The following is a 21,973-nucleotide window of genomic DNA, read 5'->3' as shown; positions in this document are numbered from 1 at the left end:
ACTTATAACTGCCTGTGCGATACGGGCAGACATAAATTTAATGAAGATAAAATTTGATTTTCAAGTCGCATGGTGAAAAACATGAAAAGATAAAGGGTTACTACAGTTTGTAGACTGCATTGTATAAGTATCGTGTTATATGAGGGGTTACCTGTATGATGAAAAAATAAATAAAATAAAGATATCCATTACATTTGGTACAAGCTATACAAAGTTTATATAAAGATACAAAAATTCAGTTAAATTATCTGAATAAATAAATAAATTAATTTATTCAGTTAATTATTAACAGAAGAGATTGAAATTAATCAATGCATTAAACAGGGATGTAGCTTATTTCCAACTCTATTCAATATATATATATATATTGATCAGATTATTAAAATATGGAAAACAACAATAAAACAAGGTTTCTGGTTAACCAGAAGAACTGTTATCAGTACAATCCTCTATGCAGATGATCAGATTACCGTATAAAGCATGAAGATGACCTTCAAAAATCAGTTTATGACTTAACAAAATAAGCCCACAATATAATTTAAAATTTTCAAAGAAAACAAAAGAACAGTTGAAAGGAGAATGAATAAAAAAACAGTATGAGAAACTCAACTAATCTTTTAGAAAGTAGTGGCCAACTCTGTTATGTGGTTCAGAAGCATGGACTATTAAAAAGAAAGATGAACGTAAAATACTAGTTTCAGAAATAAGATTTTTAAGAGCAATTAAAGGATGCACAAAATTGGACCATATAAAAAACGAAGACATTGGAAGAGAGAGCTAGATATTCACAAAATAAACAAAAAGATCAAGAAATATAGAGAGAAATGGAAAAAGCATCTGTTTAGAGTGGAAAGAGGTGGATAAATACAGACCAAAGGAAAAGAGAAAGAGAGGAGAAGACCATCTGCAAGATGGAAAGACCAGTGAAGCCAGAACAGGTGAATGCCTAATCCTTGAAGAGAATCCTTGATTCTAATGTAGATGATAGGTAGTAGAGGTTCGATGTAGCGGTGGAGATAGAAAGTTGTACAGCAGGTGTCCTCCCTCGATGAGTCTTCGGACTCCTTGGAGGTGTCACGAATAATAATCCTTGATCTCTGTAATTTTTTTTCTCAAGAAACTAATTTAAAGGTATGTATTATACGTGAGTAGAATTTTGTGCGTGTATGTTAGTGGTGCATATTATTAGCTATGTTTGTGAATAGTTGCTAGAATAAATGTTGTTCATCTATTTTTAATTGATAAATAGTTATTAAGGATCAAAGCTAGATAACTAGGAGATGACATCTTCCAGATAGTTTGAGAAATGAGAACAGACTTGCAAGTCTGATCTTGCATTTAATTCTCACTTTTGTAGTATTCTATTACTAGGCATGCACTTGGCTGCTGAACAAGTAGTGAATAGTTGGCAGTTTGGGACATAACTATATTCTATATTGGCTGTAGGTACATATTTATTTAGTGAGAGATGTACATATAAAGAGAAAAAAACAAGTGGAGCTTTTAAACAGAAAAGGCATCATGGTTTAAAGTCAGATTCTGTATCCATTATAAAGCTTCAGGTTTAATATCAAAAATGATCATATAAATTTCAGGACGGTCATTAACAGTACAGTTAATGGTCTGGGCTACATTGCCACAACCAGTGTGGAGAGTTAGTCCATTTTCATTTGTGTAGTATCTATTTGCATTACTCAAATCCTAGGTGATATCAGGAGTTGTGCAGTCTCTTGTATTACAGCTGTTATGAGGCTTGGGCTGGTGGATGGTTTTGAGAGCTGGAGTTCAGTTTTCCAATGCTCCCATGTTGATCGGATGTCTGTACTAAGCACAGTGCCAATATGGTGACTTCAATGGAGCTCAGAGCCACCAGGTTGCCTAACGAGAAGCGAATTGGCCCAGGGCAGGCACACAGCAGGCAAAAGCTTCCTCGTCATGCACTAATGGGATCGCGTCTGTGAATAGGCATTGAGGAATAGCCAGACAATATAACCAAACCCAATTCTTTTTTGCAGGCCTGGTCAGCCGAGTGGTTATCATATTTGCTCTCCAGCCAAAAGTCTGTAGGTTCTAATCGTGCTGTGGGCATGGATGTTTGTGATTATCTGTGAAACTAGTGGGGTTAGTGGGTGGTAGATGGCATTGGCATAGTTGCGGTTCATTGTAGTTGGTGGAGACAGAGTTGTAGAGTAGGTGCCCTTCATCAATGAATCCTTGAACTCCCTAGAGGTGTCATGTAATAATAATAATAATAATAATCCTGTTGTGATCCACTTATGTATGGACCATGGATGTCTTAGAAGGTCTTACTCTTTACTCTTGCAATTGGATCAGGAATGTGATATATGTTAGGGGTGTGTTTCTACTGGTATAGTTTCTGGGCTTGATGTGATATCAAAGGTTTCATACAACATTTGCACAGCAGTTGTTCTCCATGCAGGTTGTCTAGATTTCAGTCTGAGTAGCTGTACAGGAGATATCTTCTTGTATAGGCAAGTTATTCTCAATTTTATTCCCCTAAAACCTCTTTCCTTCATAATGGAGGAGGTGCGATATTACCAAGTGTTGGAAGCAATTGAGTTGGTGTTTATCTTATTGTTTCAGAGATAAATCTCATGGCTTGGTTGAGATTGACATCAGTCAGTGAAGTGTGAACAGTTTTAAACCACAGTGAAGAGAAGTATTCTGCTGTAGGAAACACTAACACCAAAGCTGTTGTTCATAATGTACTATCATCTGCATCCCAAGAAAAGCCTGCTAGTTTCTGCAAGATGCTATTATGAATTTTTAAGTTGCCAGCAGTCTTTATCAGGTGATCAAGGGATCTGTTAAGTCACTCAGCTACGTATATAATATGATGGTATAACATAGTAAGATGGTATAATAATAACATGCAAGCTGGAATGTAGTTCAGTTATGCATGACTTTAATTGTGTTTACATAAGGGAACATTGCAAACAACTTTTACCTGAGCATAGCTGAAGATAGGCACCATTAGCATAAGAAACATCAAGGGAAAAGAAGTAGAGCTATCACAAGATTATGAAATACCTGGTCAACATGGTTGTTTGTAGTGAGACTAAGATGATCAAAAGCTGAGGTCTGCCTAAATGGTATAAGATTGTTTATTCAAGAATCAGGAAAAATTGAGTGGCCATAGTATATGTATTACACTTAATGTGAAGATAAATTGTCTTGAATGAGAGTCAATGTCAAGTAAGTAAGAGTGATATGCCCATATTGCAAAATAGGATATCGAGCGCTGAGAACTAATTAGTGCCTATAGTTGCATGGTATTGTACTTTCGTAGTGACTAAACTGCAAAAGACTTGTTCTCGATATCTGAATTTCAGATGATTAGTTTCATTGCACCAATTCATAAAATTGAATGTGAGAATTATAAAGGTACATTCCTTATTGAATGTTTCAGGAAAGATTTATGCAAGCATACCATGAAAAGGCTAAGAACAGGCTAGGAAGGTTACAGAGTGTGCATAAATTCCCTAATGTTGACTGGTCTGTAGAGCCTTGATCTCAATCCCATCAAACACCTGTGAGATGAATTGGAATGCAGATTGTGATCCAAACTAAATCATTTGACATTAATGACCAACCTTACTAAATGCGGAAGAGAATTACCGTGCAACTGATCAAAATCCATCGGAAAGTCATTCCAGAAGGTTGCAGACTGTTATAGCAGTAAAGGGTGAACCAACTCCATATTAATGACTTTCGTATTATAGAGAGAGTTGGGATGAGCAGGTATCCAGATATTTTTGATCAGTAGTGTATGTGTAATGGTTTAAAAATGTGCAAGCAACACTTGGAGAAATATGTTTTCTTTTTGAACAGCTACGAAGTTCTATTTCTAGTTAAAATTATGTGCTAGCATATTTCAGTAATCCAGTTGTTAAAACAAATATGTTCTATAACAAATATATTATATTTTTGTGGTTGTGGTTCACCATGAAAGAAACTTTCAGATTGGTCTCTAGTTTCATATTTCTTCTCAACTTTATTCTTTCTTCTCTAAGAAATCTGTATTCAATTTGAATATGTTACATGGTATATGACATTTCACAGCTAATGATATGAGTTGCATTATTCCTGGAGATATGTATGTGCACTTTCACTACAAACTACCATTTAAAACTTCTGAAGTTTTCCTCCTATGAATAGGACAAATAACATGAAAATAACCCCTGAGGTAAGAAAAAGTCTTTTTTTTTACAGTTCTAATGTATTAAAACAGAGGATAAAAATGTCTTGATAGTTGCTGAAGTCAAATTAGCATAGTTGTTGAAGACTGTCAATTCTGAGCATTATGGCTTTGTAAAAATTACACTGACAAAGTTTAACAATATTTAATAATGCAAACTTTATTAACAATCATCATCATCAAATTCCTGCCACGTAACCTCAAGGGGTGTACAGGATATGATAGTACTACATGAAAAATTTACACCATTACTAACTTCCTATCTACAATTTTCCTCCAAATCAGTCTGTTACTTGTCAATACGCCAACATTATCAGATCTTATATTTCTATTGTCTAAGGCACTTTGTACCATATCAATCCACCTATATCTTAGTCTTCCTCTGGGTCGTTTTGCTGCCAAAACTGGCAGAAAACACTTGTTTTGCTAATCTTTCCTCGCCCATTCTGTTTAAGTGACCATACCACCAGAGATTAGCTCTGCTAATGCATTCCTGGATGCTGACAATGTCAAGTTCTTTCCTAACATCCTCGTTTTTAATATGATATTGCCATTGATGCCATCTGTTCATGCCTATAATCTTTCTCAGGACTCTCATATCTGCGGTCTCTAGTCTTTGGTTAAGTGTTTTACTTCTGATCCAGCTCTCAGATCCATAAGTTAAAACTGGTTTGAACACTGTTTTATATATATACAGCTAATTTAGTGTTCTGACTAATTTCTCTCTTATTCCATATGACTTTATTCATTTGACTTCCTACCATACCAGCTTTGTTGCTTCTGTTGTCTATTTCCATATTTAATTTACCTTCTTCACTAAAAATCGTGCCTAAGTAGCTGAAATGTTTTACTTGTTACACAGATTCTCCATTCACAACACAGTGGACATTTTCAACAATTCTACCTATTTTCATTGCCTTTGTCTTTTTATTGCTGACCTTCATATCATATCTATTACAATTATTCAATTTATTTAGAGAATCTTGAAGACTTGTAGCGGATTTATTTAGAAGTATAACATCGTCCGCATAAAGCAAAGAGCTGATATTAAGATGTCCAATTTTGATATCATGTTTAATACCACTTTCCTTCATAATGTGATCCATATAGATAATGAATAACAGAGGGGATAATGTACATCCTTGTCTCACACCAGATTTAACATTAAACCATCTTCTTGTACTTCCTTCAATTCTAACTGCTGACTTACAACTCAAATAAAGACTAAGTATTGCTTGATATAATGCCCCATTGACACCATATAACTCTAGCGTATTGAATAGCTTCTCTCTTGGCACCTTGTCATATGCCTTTTCCAAATCGACAAAACTTAAATGCAGATCTTTGTTATATTCCCATGCTTTCTCGTCTATTTGTCGTAAAGTGAAGATCTGATCCTGACAGCCTCTATTTGACCTGAATCCAGCTTGTTCTTCACCAAGCTTTTCTTCCACAATTCTTCTCAACCGTTTCTCAAGTATACTTGCATATATCTTACCAGAAACACTCAGTAGGGATATACCTCTGTAATTCTCACATTCAGTTTTATTTCCTTTTTATATGTGGGTACTATGAAAGCTCTACTCCAATCATCGGGAATTCGTCCCTCTGTCCAGGCTTTCTGAAATATACAGTGCAGCCACTGTAAGACTTTTATACCACCATACTTCAGCATTTCTGGTCAAATATCATCTACTCCTGCTGCCTTTCCACATTTCAAGACTTTGATGGCTTTTTCTACTTCAAGTATGGATATGTATTCCTGACTGCATGCCTGGTCAATGTTTTTTACCACTGTGCTGTCATCACTGCTTGTTTTATTTAGCAGTTTTTCAAAGTAATTACTCCATATTTCAAGGATATCTTTTTCTCCCGTTTTCATGTCACCTTTATCATCTCAACTCCTTTTACAGCACTCTTTCCTCCATTCCTAAGCTTCTTCAACAACTGCTAGAATATTTTGATATTTATTTTCTATGTTCTTGCCAAATTCCTCCCATGACTTTTGTTTAGCTAGTTTTACACAGTGTTTAGCTTTCTTACATTTGTCTCTATATTCTCTAAGAGTACAAGCTGACTTATTTGCCAGGGATTTTTGATATTCTTTCTTCTTTTCCTTCACTGCTCTTTAACTTCCTGCGTCCACTATGAAGTTCTAATTTTTCTATCCTTGCAGAGAATTTCACCACATGCCTCTCTAGCTGAATCAATCAGGGTTTTCTTCAAGGCTTGCCACTGAATCTCCAAGGTTTCGTTCCTGTTCTCAAACTCTTTCATTTTCCTTCAATAATCTTTGTGTATTTTAGTCTACAGTTCACATCTGAGAGCTGCTCAGCTTTTATTCGCTTTAAAACTTTCTTACACGTCATTCTTTTCAATATGAAATTCAATTTTATCCTGCTCAAGACTAAATAGTGATCACTTCCAATTTCAAATCCTCTGTACACTCTGGTGTCCTGCACCAGGAAGAATACATCACTATCAACAATAACATAGTCAATGAGACTTTTCTTATTCCTTGCCTCTTCTCTCCATGTGAACTTGTGCACATTTTTATGTTGGAACATAGTGTTAGTAATAACCAGTCCATGTCCTTTGCAGAAATCCAACAGATATTTGCCATTATTATTAGCTTTGCTCTTTTCTCGAAATTTTCCCAAAACATTTTAGTATATCTGACAATCACTTCCTACTCTGCTATTTAGATCCCCAATAAGGACCAACTTTTCCTTTTTCATTGTGTCAGTAGCTTTCTCTAGAGCCTCAAAAAATTCCTTCACTTCTACCTTAGTAGAACCTTCTGTGGGACCAATAGGCACAAATAAGCCTCATTGTTCAATTCCCCATTCTGATATTTGCCCAAATCACTCTACTTGACACTGCCTGCCATTCAAGAAGATTAGCCTTGTATTTTGTGTTGAATACTATGTCTACTCCTTCTTTTCCTTGATTGTCATTGCCTGAATATAACATTTTGTATTTATTGCTCAGAAAGATCTCACCAGTTTTTGTCTTTTTTGTTTCAGTCACCTCTATTATGTCGATCTGGTACTTATCTAATTCCTCCGCTAGCTCCATTTCTTTGCCAATCAGGCTTCTTATGTTGATAGTACCGATCTTTAACTCTGGTGATGTTGAGTTGGGGTGTGTTTTCAGATTTGTTTCAGTAGCTGACTTTTCGCTGTTCTTCCTGGTTCCCTGGTGAAAACAACGGGCGCCTTGTTTAACCTGGTGACGTCACGTCCCAGCCGGCATGAAATTTTGTCATGTTGTACCATCATTTTGTATTTTGGTTTAACCAATAGGAATACAATTTGGTCTGCTAAATCCCAAATTGCCATCCCATCCTCCTTCGTTCAGTATCCAGGTAGATACCCAGCAGGGTGCACCACGAGAAGGTGAGGATTGTACATTAGGTCAGAAGCTCTGGTCGGTTATCCGCATTCCTTTAAAGGCTATGTGGAGGTCTCCTCTCAGTTATACAGCTTTGACCCTTAAGCACCCTTTATTAACATAGGTTGTTTAAATAACAATAAATTGCAACTCAATATCTTACAAGAAAGATTCTGCAGAAATATATGCCAGTGTTAGTAGACAAAGACAAGTGAATTTCCTTAGGAAAAATAAATTTCGTAACATAGTACAGTGGTACCTCGACTTACGAACCGCTCGACATATGAACTTTTTTCGTATCCCATTTTGACCTCTAGATACGAACCATGATGCTTTTCTTTTCAAGTGAACTAAAGCCTGTTCTTCATTATATGTTTTTTAAACTTTTTTATGCATGTTTAGCTGAGCGTGTGCTGAACCGTCTCGAGTGTAACGATTATTGTTATGAATTGTATTTATCTGAAATATGACGAATGTTGCATGTATTTGCTTTTTTGTGTATCTATATACCAGTATTTGTGTAAACAAACTATACACTTCATGCAGATTTTTTTAGGTTTGTATTTATATATGTACTGTATGTATTTCTTTTTATAAGTGATGACATGTTTTATTATAGCTTCACGTTTATTTTCTGAATAATCTACCAGATAAGGTCATTTCACTGATCAGCATATTATTTTCAACATGGGGCTAAAGAAAACTAAGAAAGAAGAGAAGAAGAAAATCACAGTAGAGATTGTAGAAAAATATGAGAAAGAGTCGGGCAAAGAAAGTGATCTGTGCAAGCAATATAACGACTTGTCCAAATCCACCATAGCTACAATTGTGATTTTTACAAGGAACTGGATGTGACCAAAGTATTATCTATCTATCGTGTCATCTCGAAGAAATAAAGTTATGGAAGAAATGGAAGCTTTACTTGTCTGGATTAATAATATGCAACTAAAAGGAGATAGTGTATCTCAAAACACGATCTGTTTACAAGCTCAAACTATTTACAAAGATCTTTCGCAGAACTTGCCATCCACTAGCAGTAGCAAAGACATTGGCAAAGAGTTTAAAGCTAGCTAAGGATGGTAGAAATTCAAGAATAGAACCAGTATCCATAATGTTGTTAGACATGGAAAAGGTGCTAGTGCTGATAAAGAAGCCACTGAAAGGTTCGTGAAGGAATTTCAGAAATTGATGGAGTCAGAAGGTTACAGACCAGAAAAAGTTTTCAACTGTGATGAAACTGGGCATTTTCTGAAAGAAAATGCGTACGAGAACGTTCATCACTAAGGAGGATATGGCATTGCCAGGACACAAGCCAATGAAAAATAGACTAACTTTGCTTTTTTGTGCCAATGCCAGTGGTGACCTGAAGATAAAACCTCTGTTGGTTTACCACTCTGAAAATCCTGTCTTTAAAAAGCAGAAAGTTAACAGGCACAAACTCAGCATTATGTGGAGAGGTAACAGCAGAGCCTGGGTTACCAGGCAATACTTCTGTGAGTGGATGACAGAGGTCTTTGCTCCCACAGTGAAATTGTATCTACAAGAATAGGGTCTGCCTGAGAAAGTTCTTATAATGGACAATGCTCCAGCACATCTACCGCAGTTGGAAGAAGATTTGAATGAAGAGTTTAATTTCATCAAAATTAAGTTCCTGCCTCCTAATACCACACCACTCCTACAACCAATGGATGAATACGTTATAAACTTCAAAAAGCTTTATACCAAAGCTCTGTTTCAAAGTTATCACCGACACAGAATTATCCCCCAGGGAATTCTGGAAGAATCGCTTCAATATTCTTCATTGTTTGCATCTTATTAGTTAAGATGTTTTTGTGAGAACTCTAAAATCAGTCTGGAAAAAGTTATGGCCCGACTTTGTCCGAGAAATTGCATTGGAAAGACTTGAAAGCGAAATTGACATTGTATCTATAGGTGTCTCCCTGGACAAGACCATGCATTTGGAAGGTGTTGAAGCAGATGTAGAGGCGCACAACATTGTACTGACCACTGAACATCTACAGGAGTTAAGAAGAGAGCAGGAAAAAGAAAGGGATGAGGAGGAAAAGCAAATATCTTCAGAGAACGAAGATGACAGCAACAAAAAGGGAGCAATTCCAACAAGTGACGTAAAAAACATATTGCAGCACTGGGGCGAATTGCAAGAATTGGTTAGCAAGTGGCATCCAAATCAAGGTGTTGTTTCTAGAGCCACCAATATCTTCAATGACAATGTCATTAATCACTTTAGAAGGGTGTTAGGAAACGACAGATTCAGTCAATGTTGGATAGGTTTTTTTAAACCTCCCTCACCTAAGAGACAAAAAGAAGCAACTGATGACAACAAATCTAACTCCTGAACCACAAAACCAGCCACAAGAATTGATTTTTTTTTTTTTTTTTTTACAATTTAATGGAAGATGATTTTCATACTAATCATGTAAAACCAAAGATTTCATAAATAAAAATTAATATGTAATGGTATACAAAATGCATATTTATAGTGTAAAAATGCTCCTTCTCACTCCTCCATTTCTTTGCATTTTCTTCATTTAGTTGAGAATTGCTTTTTTTTATTTTTTGAATTTATTTTATTTTATTTTTGAATCTGGGAACAGATTAATTGATTTCCCATAAGATATAATGGAAAATTGGGTTTTGAGATATATACTTTTTGAGATACGAACTGGGATCAGGAATGAATTAAGTTCATAAGTCGAGATACCACTGTATTAGTATTAGACGGCATTAAAGTATATCCCATTACTGTAAAGTGAGAGGGAAATAATGCATCTGGTTATATCTTAAAATCTAATTTCAAATAGTATAATTTTGAAAGCAAGTCAATTATTAAAATATGTGTGGGGTACTTGAATGATCAAAATGTTCCATATAAAAATTCTCTAAGAGAGGAGAAAGGAGAGAGAAAGAAATATTTATTTCTTTGATGGTAGCTTCTTCTCTTCAGAAGCATGGAGGAGTGATGTGGGAAAGAACAGGCAACCATAGAAGGGGGAGTAAACCTTAAGGGTACCAAAAATGGTTATTGTTGAGCTTGTGTGTTCATAAGTGTTGTGACTTTGGCTCCAGCAGCCTTGGCATTGGGAAGACCAGAACCAGGGCTAATGTTCTAAGAGTCGAAGTATTACAATCCCAAGTTGTGCCTGTGAGCTTGTTATGTTGTTATTCTTGGGAGATATCTTTAACTTAATTTTTTTTCTGATGATGTTGATATGTAATGCTGCCATCAAGTTTGACACCAAGGTATCAAGGGTTTCTTTCATAAATTAGAGTCCTGTTGCTGAAGTTTATTTTTGGTTTTCTGTGAGCCTCTTGATTATTTAGGCAGAAAGCCAAAACAACAGTTTTGCTGGAGTTAGAGGAGAGTCCTCAAGTTTTAAAGTAGTTTTCCTGTGAGCTCAGATCTTTTCTCAGTATTTCCTCAGAGCCTTGGAAGATATAGCTGAGTGGTGATTGTTATGTCATCAACATAGATAAACTTTCAACTGGCTGTTGTGGACATGTCACTTGTGTACAAGTTGAATAGAGCTGGGGTGTGGACAGATCCACGTGTGTCTGTCTATCCTGTGGGATAAATGTTCTTTTTTTTTGTGAATTTAGATGAACCTTTATTTTTCTAGTGGAGAGCATTTGTTATAGGAGCTTGAGTTTTTGGACAGTAGATTATTTTGGCTCTTTTATACAGTAAACCTTTTTTGCATAGTGTGCTGATATTAGGCCCATTTTTTAAATCATTTTGATATCTAGTTTCTATGTAGGTTTTAAGGGCCCGGGATCTGGTCCCAGCAGCTTTGGCCAGGTCTAAATATGCCTGTTCATTGGGTAAGATAGCTACTATTTTTGGAGAAATCCTAGCAAGGATAATCCTTTCAAAAAGTTTCTAAGGAGTACAGAACAGCTATAGGGCAGTAGCTGTTCGTGTCATCAGTTGACTGGGTGGGTTTTGGCAAGGCTGTTATCTTTGATTCATGGCAAAGTTTTGGGAATCATTTATCATTTATTAATGAGGAGAAATTAGATAACCAAGGTTTTGCTCTTTATGAATAAGAATATCTAGACAGATGCTATCAACACCAGAGGCTTTACCTGTTTTAGTTAGTTTGAGGACTGCATCAGTTTCATCTAGAGTTATTAGATTTGAGTTTGCTATAGAAGTAGAATGTGATGAGAAAACGTTTCAGTAAAGACAATGAATCCGTTTTTTGATATGTATGGGAATTTTGGGTTTAGCTTTTTTTGTGCTAAGATTTTTGCAATACTCTACTCCTTTAGTTCTGTTTGGAGTGCTGCTGTCTTCCAGTCGACAGAGTGGTAATCAAGCCTTATAACTTGATCTAGTAAAGTTCAGGTCTTCATGACAGTGAGCTCTTCTACCATCATCTAAAGGCATTACAGATGGCAGAAGGCAGTGTCAGGATGGTTCTGTTTGTGTTCTGCCAGAATACTACTACTTTCAGTTGACCACCATGGCATCATGGTGGTCAACTGAAATTTGCCAGATGCTATGAGGATTTTAATGAATCACTTATATTTATCAAATGCAGGTGGAATTAGATTGATGTTATTTTCAATAAATTCAGTGAATTTTGGCCAGTTTGTTTTTCTGAGATTCCATTAGGTATTACTAGGAAGCTGTTAATTCTGAAGATTATAAGTACTACAGTAATTAAGCAAGTCTGTGCTGGATGTAGGGAAAAGGAGGCAATACTTAATGGATTAAGGTGAGAGGAGTTCTTTCTGTGTCATTGGTGGTAAAGCAGAGGTCAGGGGTAGTCTCTGATCCATGTTCCAGATTTAACCGCTCCAGGTTACTTGCTGTCATAGAGGAAGTGGAGGTTGTTTGTTATCAATTAAGTCTATCAGTTGCAGGCCTGGGTTGCTGTCATTACTGTATTCCCATAATATATTGTGCAGTTGAAATCCTAGAGGATAATGCCAGAATGGGCTGGCTGAGGTAGTGCAGGGTTTGGCCAGTTGACTAGAGGAGCTTATGTACCTTGTAGATTGAGAGGTTATGCAAGCAGATACTAACTTTTTAGGACATTTTGTAAATGTCCTACAGATTCAGAGATGCTTTCCAGATTTTTTTTTTGTGTAGATTGCCAGGTCACATCTTTCATCAAGTTTATCTGTGAGAAGGATGTAGCCTAGGAATGGTAATATTTTCTTGTGAGGTGTGGCTAGAGTTTCTTGTAGAGCAACAATGTCTACATTGTGTCTTCGAAGGATATTATTTAGTATTTCTCATTTTTGATCTAGTAAATCCCTCGATGCTCAGCTGGAGGATGTCAGGCAGTTTTTGTTGTTGTTGTTTGGCTGTTTTTGCTGATTTTTAAGGTGATAGAAATGATTTGGAGACCGTAATGGACTTTGCGAACATAGCCCTCTAAACCTTCTTGACTGGTATGTCTGCTTTGATTATGTGTGTGCGCACATGCTGATTTCTTGTAGTGTCTAGGATGCCATTGTTGGCTTTAGACTCTTAGGCAAGGTATTAGTCAAAAGTTGATACTTTCATAGCCAGGGGCCAATGCAGGCTATCCCCAGTTTCTGAAAGGTTGTTACTGACATGGAGCAGCTGCACCCTTATCCGTGGACAGTCACTGCAATTAATCTTTAGGCACCTCCCCAGGGTCATTCTTATTTAATGGCAGCCAGGATGCCATATCACATTGTCATCTTAGAGTTCTATGGTTTTTTGGTTTGAAAGGACATGCTAAGGGCTGCTCCATTCTCTTCTCCCCTTTCATGATGGCTTTCATAAGCAGTCCCCAACCAACAACAGTTGGTTGGGGACTGCTTATTCATCAAGCTACTCTGCTTAACCTTGCAGCTATCCCTTCGATATCTGGGGATTATCCACTATTTATCATCTGTGGACCTGTCTGGTTGCAGTCAGCTTTGCGACATAGAATGTGCAAGTTTAATTTTTTATATGAGAAGTGTGGCGACTAAGGGAGGGGTTACAAATTTTGCTAATTTTTTTGTCTACTTTATAGGAGGAGAAATCAATGGGTTGGAGAGGGTTATTAGGTTTATGAATTTTAGGTAATCAGGGATTGGGGCTAAAAAGGTTAAGGAGAGATTTTTGTTGATTTAGGACCATGGGACTGCATTTTTTGAGTAATTTTTTTTATCACTTGGAGTTGATGGAAGTTTGTAATAGGTTGTACTATCAGATTTCTAAACTTTGGATCCCCCACCCCAGAACAAATTCTAATATTCAAATGATTAACTTAGTTTAACCTAGAACACTAGCCTCCTCTTGTAGAATTTTGTTTAGTTTATAATATAATATACTGAAAGGAAACCAGTATCAAAGGATAGATGTTATATTCCATGCCTATCATCCTTTGAAAAGGATGATAATTGTGGGAGTGCAATTCTCCCTGTTTGTTTTGATGATAAGCACTTTTTTTCTTGGAACAAGAATTTAACACATTAAATCCAATTTTCTTTCCAACTCTCAACTTAAAAAAGATCATAAACAACTGATTGACCTCATTCTTGATCCTGTCAAGAAAACATCCATAAGGTCTCTGTCCTGGGTGCCCAAGATTTTTCAAATAAGTTAGCCAGATTTCTGTCTTCTTTAAATCTACAACATGACCTTCCATTTGGTTGGCAAGACAGTTTACTGCATTCTCCTAAAGACAAGCTTTATCCACTATCAAATGCAGAAGTATTGGGTTCCTTGTTTTTATAAATTATTGTATCATGGTCAGACATGGAGGATAGCATTTATTTGCTTACAACACCATGTGGGTTATATAGATGACAAGAGTCAGTGTGATTGTCTTGCTCATCATGAGATTTATTCCATGCTCAGGACACACCACACCAAAACTAGCTAATAGCCTTTATAAAATCTGCTTATGACTAGAAAGACCACACACACACACACACACACACACACACACGCACACACAAAAAAAAAATGCTGTGAGGTTCTATTATATTAACCAAACCTAATTAAAAAGTCTTAATTCTTAATTAAAAAAAAAAAAATCTTAATTGCCGGCCTGTTGGTTGAGTGGCTAGCGTATCTGCTCTCCAGCCAAAAGGCTGTAGATTCGAATCCTGCCATAGGTATGGGTGTTTCTGATTGTTTGTGAAATTACTGGTGGTGGTGGTGGTGGGCCGTAGATGATGATGGTAGTTGCAGTTAGCTGTGGTTGGTGGATTTGAGTGGTGGAGACAGAGAGTTCTGGAGTTGGTGCCCGCTCTCGATGAGTCTTTGGTATGTCGAATAATAATAATGATAATTAATTTCTCTTACTTTGGAGAATTAATCTTGTTAAACACTCACACAGCTTTCTTTTGTGTAGTTATTTCTGATAGAAATGATAGAACTGATAGAAATAAAGCTTTGCTTTATTTCTATCATTGAAGTTCTGAGCAAGCTTCACTGCTTTGCAGTATTAGTGTAAAGTTTGTTTTATATGATCATTCTGTTTTACTAGCATGTAATGTTTTTTGTAGCTATAGTACAGATGATAACTAAGAAGCTGCTCTGTTTCTTAGCTGGGAACAAAACAAATTTTATTTAAATGTGCCAGTTTAGTAATTTCGGTAGATCTGTGTACCTGTATTTATATGTAACTTACGGCTATATATTCAGTGACTGTTGCAGGAATACTACTATTTTTTTTTCTGAGTAAAATGACCACACATGCATGCAAAAGTATGAGGTTCTTTTACTCAGGAAAAAAATTCAGTTTTGTGAATATATTTGGTATAGTTTAATCTCATTGTTTATTTCAGTGTAGTGATCTTCGCACATCTTTTAAAAACCGTCAAAATGTCTGTCTGTCTATTCTTTGGGCAGTAGGACAAGTAGGCAACTGTAATTTGAAATCTGGACTTCAAGGTTAGTGTTATGTTTTAACTGCATTGTGAATTTCTTACTTTCTTCAAAAAATATGTTAAACAATAATTCTTAGGCATCCCCAGTTACACAATCTAGGACTCTAGACTAGTTTTTATAAAGTAAAGTAAAACTTAAAGCCTTAAGTTTTAGTTTATTTTCTGTTGTTGCTTGTGTATTTGTTACAGTTTGTAACATATTGTACTCCCTGAAAACGTTTATGTCACTGAGAAAATATTGGCAAGATTTAGCTGCTATTTTTTCTTTATTCTTTGTGTTGTTTTTCTTTCATTAAATATTCAACATGAGTAGTTCTAACTAGCAACTAAGCCTAACACGATTCTTGACAATGAGATTTTGGACTTCATGTTTGAAGTCCAAAATCTCATCATTGGTAGGATTGCACTACCATTATTCACACAGTAATTGTCATATCTCTTGTTAAACTCCCTTTCTGACAAAGTATTCATGACCACTTCTGGTAACCCACTCTACACTTTCTATCTCTGGCAAAACCACTATATATATATATATATCCATCCTTCATGGGTGACCCCCCCCCCCCCCCCCCCGCCTTCCCTTGCTGCCACCTCTCCTGCATGTATTGGAAAAAAAAAATTTTTTTTTCAGGTATCCTCTAAAACTAATTTAATAACCTGTGTTACTAACATTTAGTTTACTCTTCCTCTGAAAAATTTTTTCTTAAGAAAAAATTTTTCAGAGGAAGAGTAAGCCTTTGTTGGATTCTGAATGAAGAGAAATGGAAATTGTTAATATATCATTCAGAGTCCAACATAATCTGCCATTCCCTGAGCAATATTTGTTTATTTTTAAACTAAGTCTCATGTTCGTAAATTTATTTATGTAATTTCTTCAAGTTATGTTAATTGATATTTATTTATTTATATATGTTTGGGATAAATTACAGTTATGGAAAGCTGTGTATTAAAATATCATTAATTTTGTGAATTTAATTCCTTTAATATAATGTTAGAAACTGTAATATATGTAATTTTGATATATCCAGATGATTCTTTGTGATATCACTTGATTGGTTGCTATGAGAAATAATGTTATTTTTAGTTAGCGCGTGTTTACTCTATATACTATGCACAAGGTGAAGTTGATGTGAGCTAAACCGGTGAGAACCAGTTTTTGGCGGGAAAAAGGAAGGAGTAGATATGAAAACGTAAGTAAAAACAGAATCGAGTAGGGAGGTATAGAGAACGGTAGTTGGAGACTGGAAGGAAATTTTGACGTGACGAAAACGGTATTTACAGGACCAGGAATTGCTTGGTATTTAACTTACCTTTTTTCTGAGTTGGAATTTTACCAAAACTTCCTAATGCCTAGCAGTGAAATAGTGCAGGAAATAGGATTATATGTATATGATAAAGAAGAAATAGGTAGATAATTTAAACCAAGTGCATAAAGGTTATATTCTCCCGAGTCTATAAATCAGTTGTGGAAATGGAAGATTCTTTAAAGTTTGTGCTACTACATAGTAAAAGTCAGTATGGACTTAAAATTTGTTGTTCGATCTACTTATGATGTGTTGAAGCTATATCCTGGTAAGATTACCTTTTGCTATACTTAGCGAGATGTAACGAAAATTAATTCCTCTGAAAGTAAATCATTCCTAGTTGCAGTATTCAGCGAGTCAACATTTAATATGTGATGTGCTAAGACTTTTCCCTCTTCAAATGATAAATGCTATGTTATTGAATTAAGTGTTCATTAACTAAATGAGAATACCGTGAAGTCTATTCGTTGTGATTTAGGAATCTCAAACTTACTTGAACTAAAATTGATTAACTGAGCCTAGAGAATTACAAATTGAATGGCTGAATGTTCATGAGTTGTATTCTTCTGAATATCTTGAACTGATTTGATATTTAAAATTGTTTTGAAATGTAACCTTAATCAGAGTAGAATTGTGATATAAGCTCTTTGTAATAAGAAGGATAAGATCTGTATAATATAATCTTTAATCATAAAGTTTAAGCTCAGCTGAGTAGTATACAAGTGACTTAATGAGAACTTTATATTCGTTCAATCATAATGTCCCTGTTAGAATATTGTGTTATGATGTAATTTATGTGTCACTGCATTAAATAATTTTGTTTGAATTGAATCTTGAATTTGCCTGATTTTTTCATTGCACCGCTCATTAAATTAATTCAAATCTCAGCAGGGACCCTATGTAATAAAAATAAGAACCTCGGCCTAAATTCAGCTTTATAATAACCTAATACAGTTGAAGGTTGATTTATCTAAGTTGCTTTTGCAATTTCTGAATATGGAGTGGTGCAGTATAATATAAATTTTCTTCATATTCCATTGATATATCAGCTTACAACCAATAAATACCAACGAGAGAGAGTTACAGACGATAAGACGTGATTGAGAAGAAGTTACGATCCAACAGTATCCATTCCCCTTGTCTAGTTTAATGGTAACGTTGTTATAGAATGTGAGCAAGCAGCTAAAACATGATCTTCCCTTAGTAAACCCATGTTGTTCATTGCAAAGTAGAGAATTCACTTCAACCCATTTCTGAATGCAAGTCCTAACCAATTTTTCCAAAATCTTCACCACCACTCCTGAAATACTAATTGGTCGATAGTTGAATACATCAGTCTTTTGCACCACCCTTGTGCAATTCAATTACTATACATTCCTTCCATTCCAGCAGAATCTTCCCTGTTCTGAGACTCATATTAAACAGCCTAGTCAAAGGAATATTCATTCTTTCTTCTACTTGCAGCATATCGATAAAATTCTTGTGGGTTGTCTTTACCATGCAGAGCCAGTTTCTTTTCATACTCAGACTTTGCTTTCTGTACAACAGTTGTGACTATTCTATCCTGCTGCTTATAACATTCATAATGGACGTCATCCTTAGGCACACGGTATTCCTTCCACATCATCCTTTTCTTACGAATTTCTTGCTTATTAAGATTACATATCCATTTGACTCCTACCATATTTATTCTTTGAACTCTCAGGACACATTCTGATATTGCATCATTTAAGTATTGTTTAAATGCATCCCATGCACTGTCAATATTCTTTCCATCCAGTAATCGATCCCATTCCACTGAACTCAGTATACTTCATAATTTCAAATGAAGTATACTCATAATTCTTCAAATACTTCATAATTTAGTCATAATTTCCTGCTTTGTAGTTCAGCATGTAATCTTTTCTGAATGGAACATTCATAAACTTAGTCGCTTCCCAAGTGAGTACCACATGATCACTGTCACTAACTAGAGGCAGAATAGTTACATCTTTAACTGAAACGCCCTCTGACACTATAATCAAATCTTTTTGCTCTCGAGTTCCTTCTATCACATGCTGCTTGAGGAAGTTGTTCCGCAACAGCTCATTAAATGCATTTACCTTCTCGTGAGATTCTACTGCTACCAAATCAATATTTGGATAATTAAAGTCTCGTATTATGATTACTCCTTTTGCACTCATCTTTTCTCTTTGGTGATGCATTTCTTCATCACTAGCAACCGATACACCAGGTCTGTAACAACACCCCACTATGTAATTGATCTTGTTTAGATTCCATCTCACACCAGATGGCTTCAAACTCACTGCAACATGAAATATTGTTGGTAGTAGTACTACAATCATAGGTCTAAACTCTAACTGGATTCAAGTCATCCGATATCATTAACAGCACAAACCCACCTCTCTTATCCTCCCTAAAAATACCGTATCCTATCCTTGACACTTGATACCAGTTAGTAGGTCTGATTCTGATATCCAGGTCTCACTATTATTCCTTAGTGAAATATGTTGCCATCTGAGGTTGCAACATATTGACTAAGGCAACAAACTCTATCCTTTTGTTTCTGATACTCCTAGCATTCATGTAAAGACATAATAATTACGTATTTGTTCTTTTGTATTGTCTTGTCTGCAATCTGCCTGACACAGTTGGATACCTTGCAGATCTCTATTATTCTCTAATGCCTTACACATGTAGACATCTTTGCACACATATGATGGGTACGAACCGGATGAACACAAACTCGAAATCGTTCTCTCCTCGTCAACATTTGCATGAAAAATCCCATTCAATGTTGTTAATGCAGTTATATAACATTGTCGCTCTTACACTCACATTTACACCATTTGTCCTTTTATAATATAATACAGACTATGAAGTTAGGTCTGATACCAGTTATTAGTTTTTCTAGACTCCTGATACCAAACGCATTCAGGTGTAGACCGTCCCTCTTATACAAAATCAATCTTCCCTCAAACTCACTCCACCATTCCAAAAACTCACATCCATTCCTTCTACATAGCTTATGCATCAAATCATTCACCATCATGGCTCTTCTTCTTAATTCATTTTTATTATAGCGAGGTAAAATACTAGCAATTTTCACTTTCTCACTCTTCACCTTGCCTCTTCCAACAACCCTTTCATGCCCTCTCTCATACTGAACTTAAATCGTTCATACCTACTACAACTATGATTTTACTTTACTTTTTTGTTTTTGAATTGCTTCCTTTATATTCTTAATTTTCGCTCCAGGAAAACTTGATGTTATACGAGGGCTGTTCGATAAGTCCATGCAAAGTCTAAGAGAAGGCGCTACCAGTACGTATCGAGGTTATTTTTAGTTGCTGGTAACTGTTGGAGGATCTCACACTAAGTTTCAGTCAGATAGATCTATTACTCTGTGTTTGGTGTTCATTTTAATCGATCAAGTACCGTGATTTGTGAAAAATGGATGAGAAAGAATTTCGTGTGGTGATTAAACATTACTTTTTGAAAGGCAAAACGGCTCAGGAACCAAAGCTAAGCTTGATAAAACATTATGGTGAGTCTGCACCTTCGATTAGAATGGTTTATAAGTGGTTTAGTAACTTTCAAAGTGGCAATATGAGCACAAGTGACACTGAACATTCTGGGCGCCTTGTTGAGGTCACTACTCCAGAAATTATTGAAAAAATCCATGATATGATGATGGATGATAGAAGAGTGAACTTACTTGAAATTGCTAAGGCTGTGGGCATCTCAAATGACCATGTACATAATATTTTATATGAACATTTACACATGAGAAAACTATCCACAAGATGGGGTGCCATGTTTGCTCACATTGGATCAAAAGCGTCAACATGTTGTGACTGCAAAATTGTTCGATTTTCACTATGAAGTCCTTTTGCACTCCCTCTCCCCCCACTCCAGTTTTTTTGACTCCCTTGGACTACTATCTGTTTCCACACATGAAAAAATGGCTGGCAGGAAAGAGATTTTCATCAAACTATGAGGTGATTGCCAAAACAACTGCCTATTTTGAAGAGTTGGACAAATTATACTATATGGACGAGATCAAAAAACTCGAGCATCATTGGACTAAGTGTATATACCTCATAGGAGACTATGTTGAAAAATAAAAAATGTTTGTCCCCCAAAAATTATATTTTCTTCATTTTTGCACGGACTTATCCGACAATCCTCGTAATTTGCTCATCCATAGCATGTTTTATTATAGAGTCACCATACCAAATAACTTCTTTCATTTTACTAACAACGTCACTTACCTGATTTCCATTATTTCCTGACTTAACTGTTTTCTTGCTTTGTTTCTTATTTTCCTATTTAATTTTCTTTTTCTCCCTAACCTCATTTAAACACCTCAACTTTTTTGCAATTCCTGCATCGTCTCTCTGATGATTTGCTTCAACTTCGCTAGTGGTATATTTGGAGGTTAATTCATTTTCATTAACCTCCTCAATAACCTCATTAGCAGGGCTAACCTTGTTCTCGCCTGCGGTGTTTTTTTAGCATTACATTTCTTGCCCTTTTTTTTGCGCCATTTAAAACATATACTAAATATTGAAATATCTAATAAAAATATGTGATAAAATACTAAATACTCTTAAAAACACTAAAATCGAACCACTAGTATACTACAAAACACTAATTTTCTAAGGGAAAACTCAATAAAAAACAAAAATCACCAATTTTGCAGGAACACAATTTGCCAACCAACCACAATGTATCCTTGAACCAGTTTCCCATATATCCTTTAACACTTCACATTTCCAAGATATTCACGTAATATCAAATCTGTGCACAGTAGTCCAGATATGGCAAAATGAAAGCCTTATAGAGAGGAGTAAGCAATCTATATATCTATTTATTAGTGAATTCATAGTCATATAGAGATCTTGAAAAATTATGAGAGTAGGGATTTTGCAGTATGCATGCATGCATGCTGAATTTCAAATCCCTACTCTCATAAATATCTTGCAGTCAGGTTCAATTAGAGTAATACTCATTTGATGATCTTTTCATCGAAGGGGCATAATTTTATGCTTTTCCACATTAAAATATTAACCATTATCCTTTGCCCATACTGTAATTTTATTTAAAGAATTTTTCAAGATCTCTATATGACTATTATTAAGTAATGCTCTTTCTATTGCATCATTAGCAA

At 35.6% G+C, this 21,973-nt stretch overlaps 1 protein-coding gene and 1 non-coding gene across 2 annotated transcripts in view; both read left to right on the top strand.

The window, feature by feature from the left end:
• Nucleotides 1-21,973, top strand: part of Tmem214 (Transmembrane protein 214) — a 367,830-nt gene that overhangs the window by 161,686 nt on the left and 184,171 nt on the right. The window contains exon 6 of the mRNA XM_090410284.1: nt 15,395-15,500. Coding sequence (XP_090266410.1) covers nt 15,395-15,500 — 106 coding nt within the window. The remainder of the gene's footprint in view (nt 1-15,394; nt 15,501-21,973) is intronic.
• On the top strand, nt 1,711-2,008 carry LOC150095292 (signal recognition particle RNA). Its single transcript, XR_016550106.1, has one exon.

This window comes from Typopeltis vanoorti, chromosome 20 (genome assembly GCF_054136105.1).
Source record: "Typopeltis vanoorti isolate ZY-2024b chromosome 20, IOZ_Tvanoo_1.0, whole genome shotgun sequence".
Lineage (NCBI taxonomy): Eukaryota > Metazoa > Arthropoda > Arachnida > Uropygi > Thelyphonidae > Typopeltis > Typopeltis vanoorti.
The sequence above is the reverse complement of the archived record's forward strand: the minus strand, read 5'-3'. Positions and strand labels throughout refer to the sequence as shown.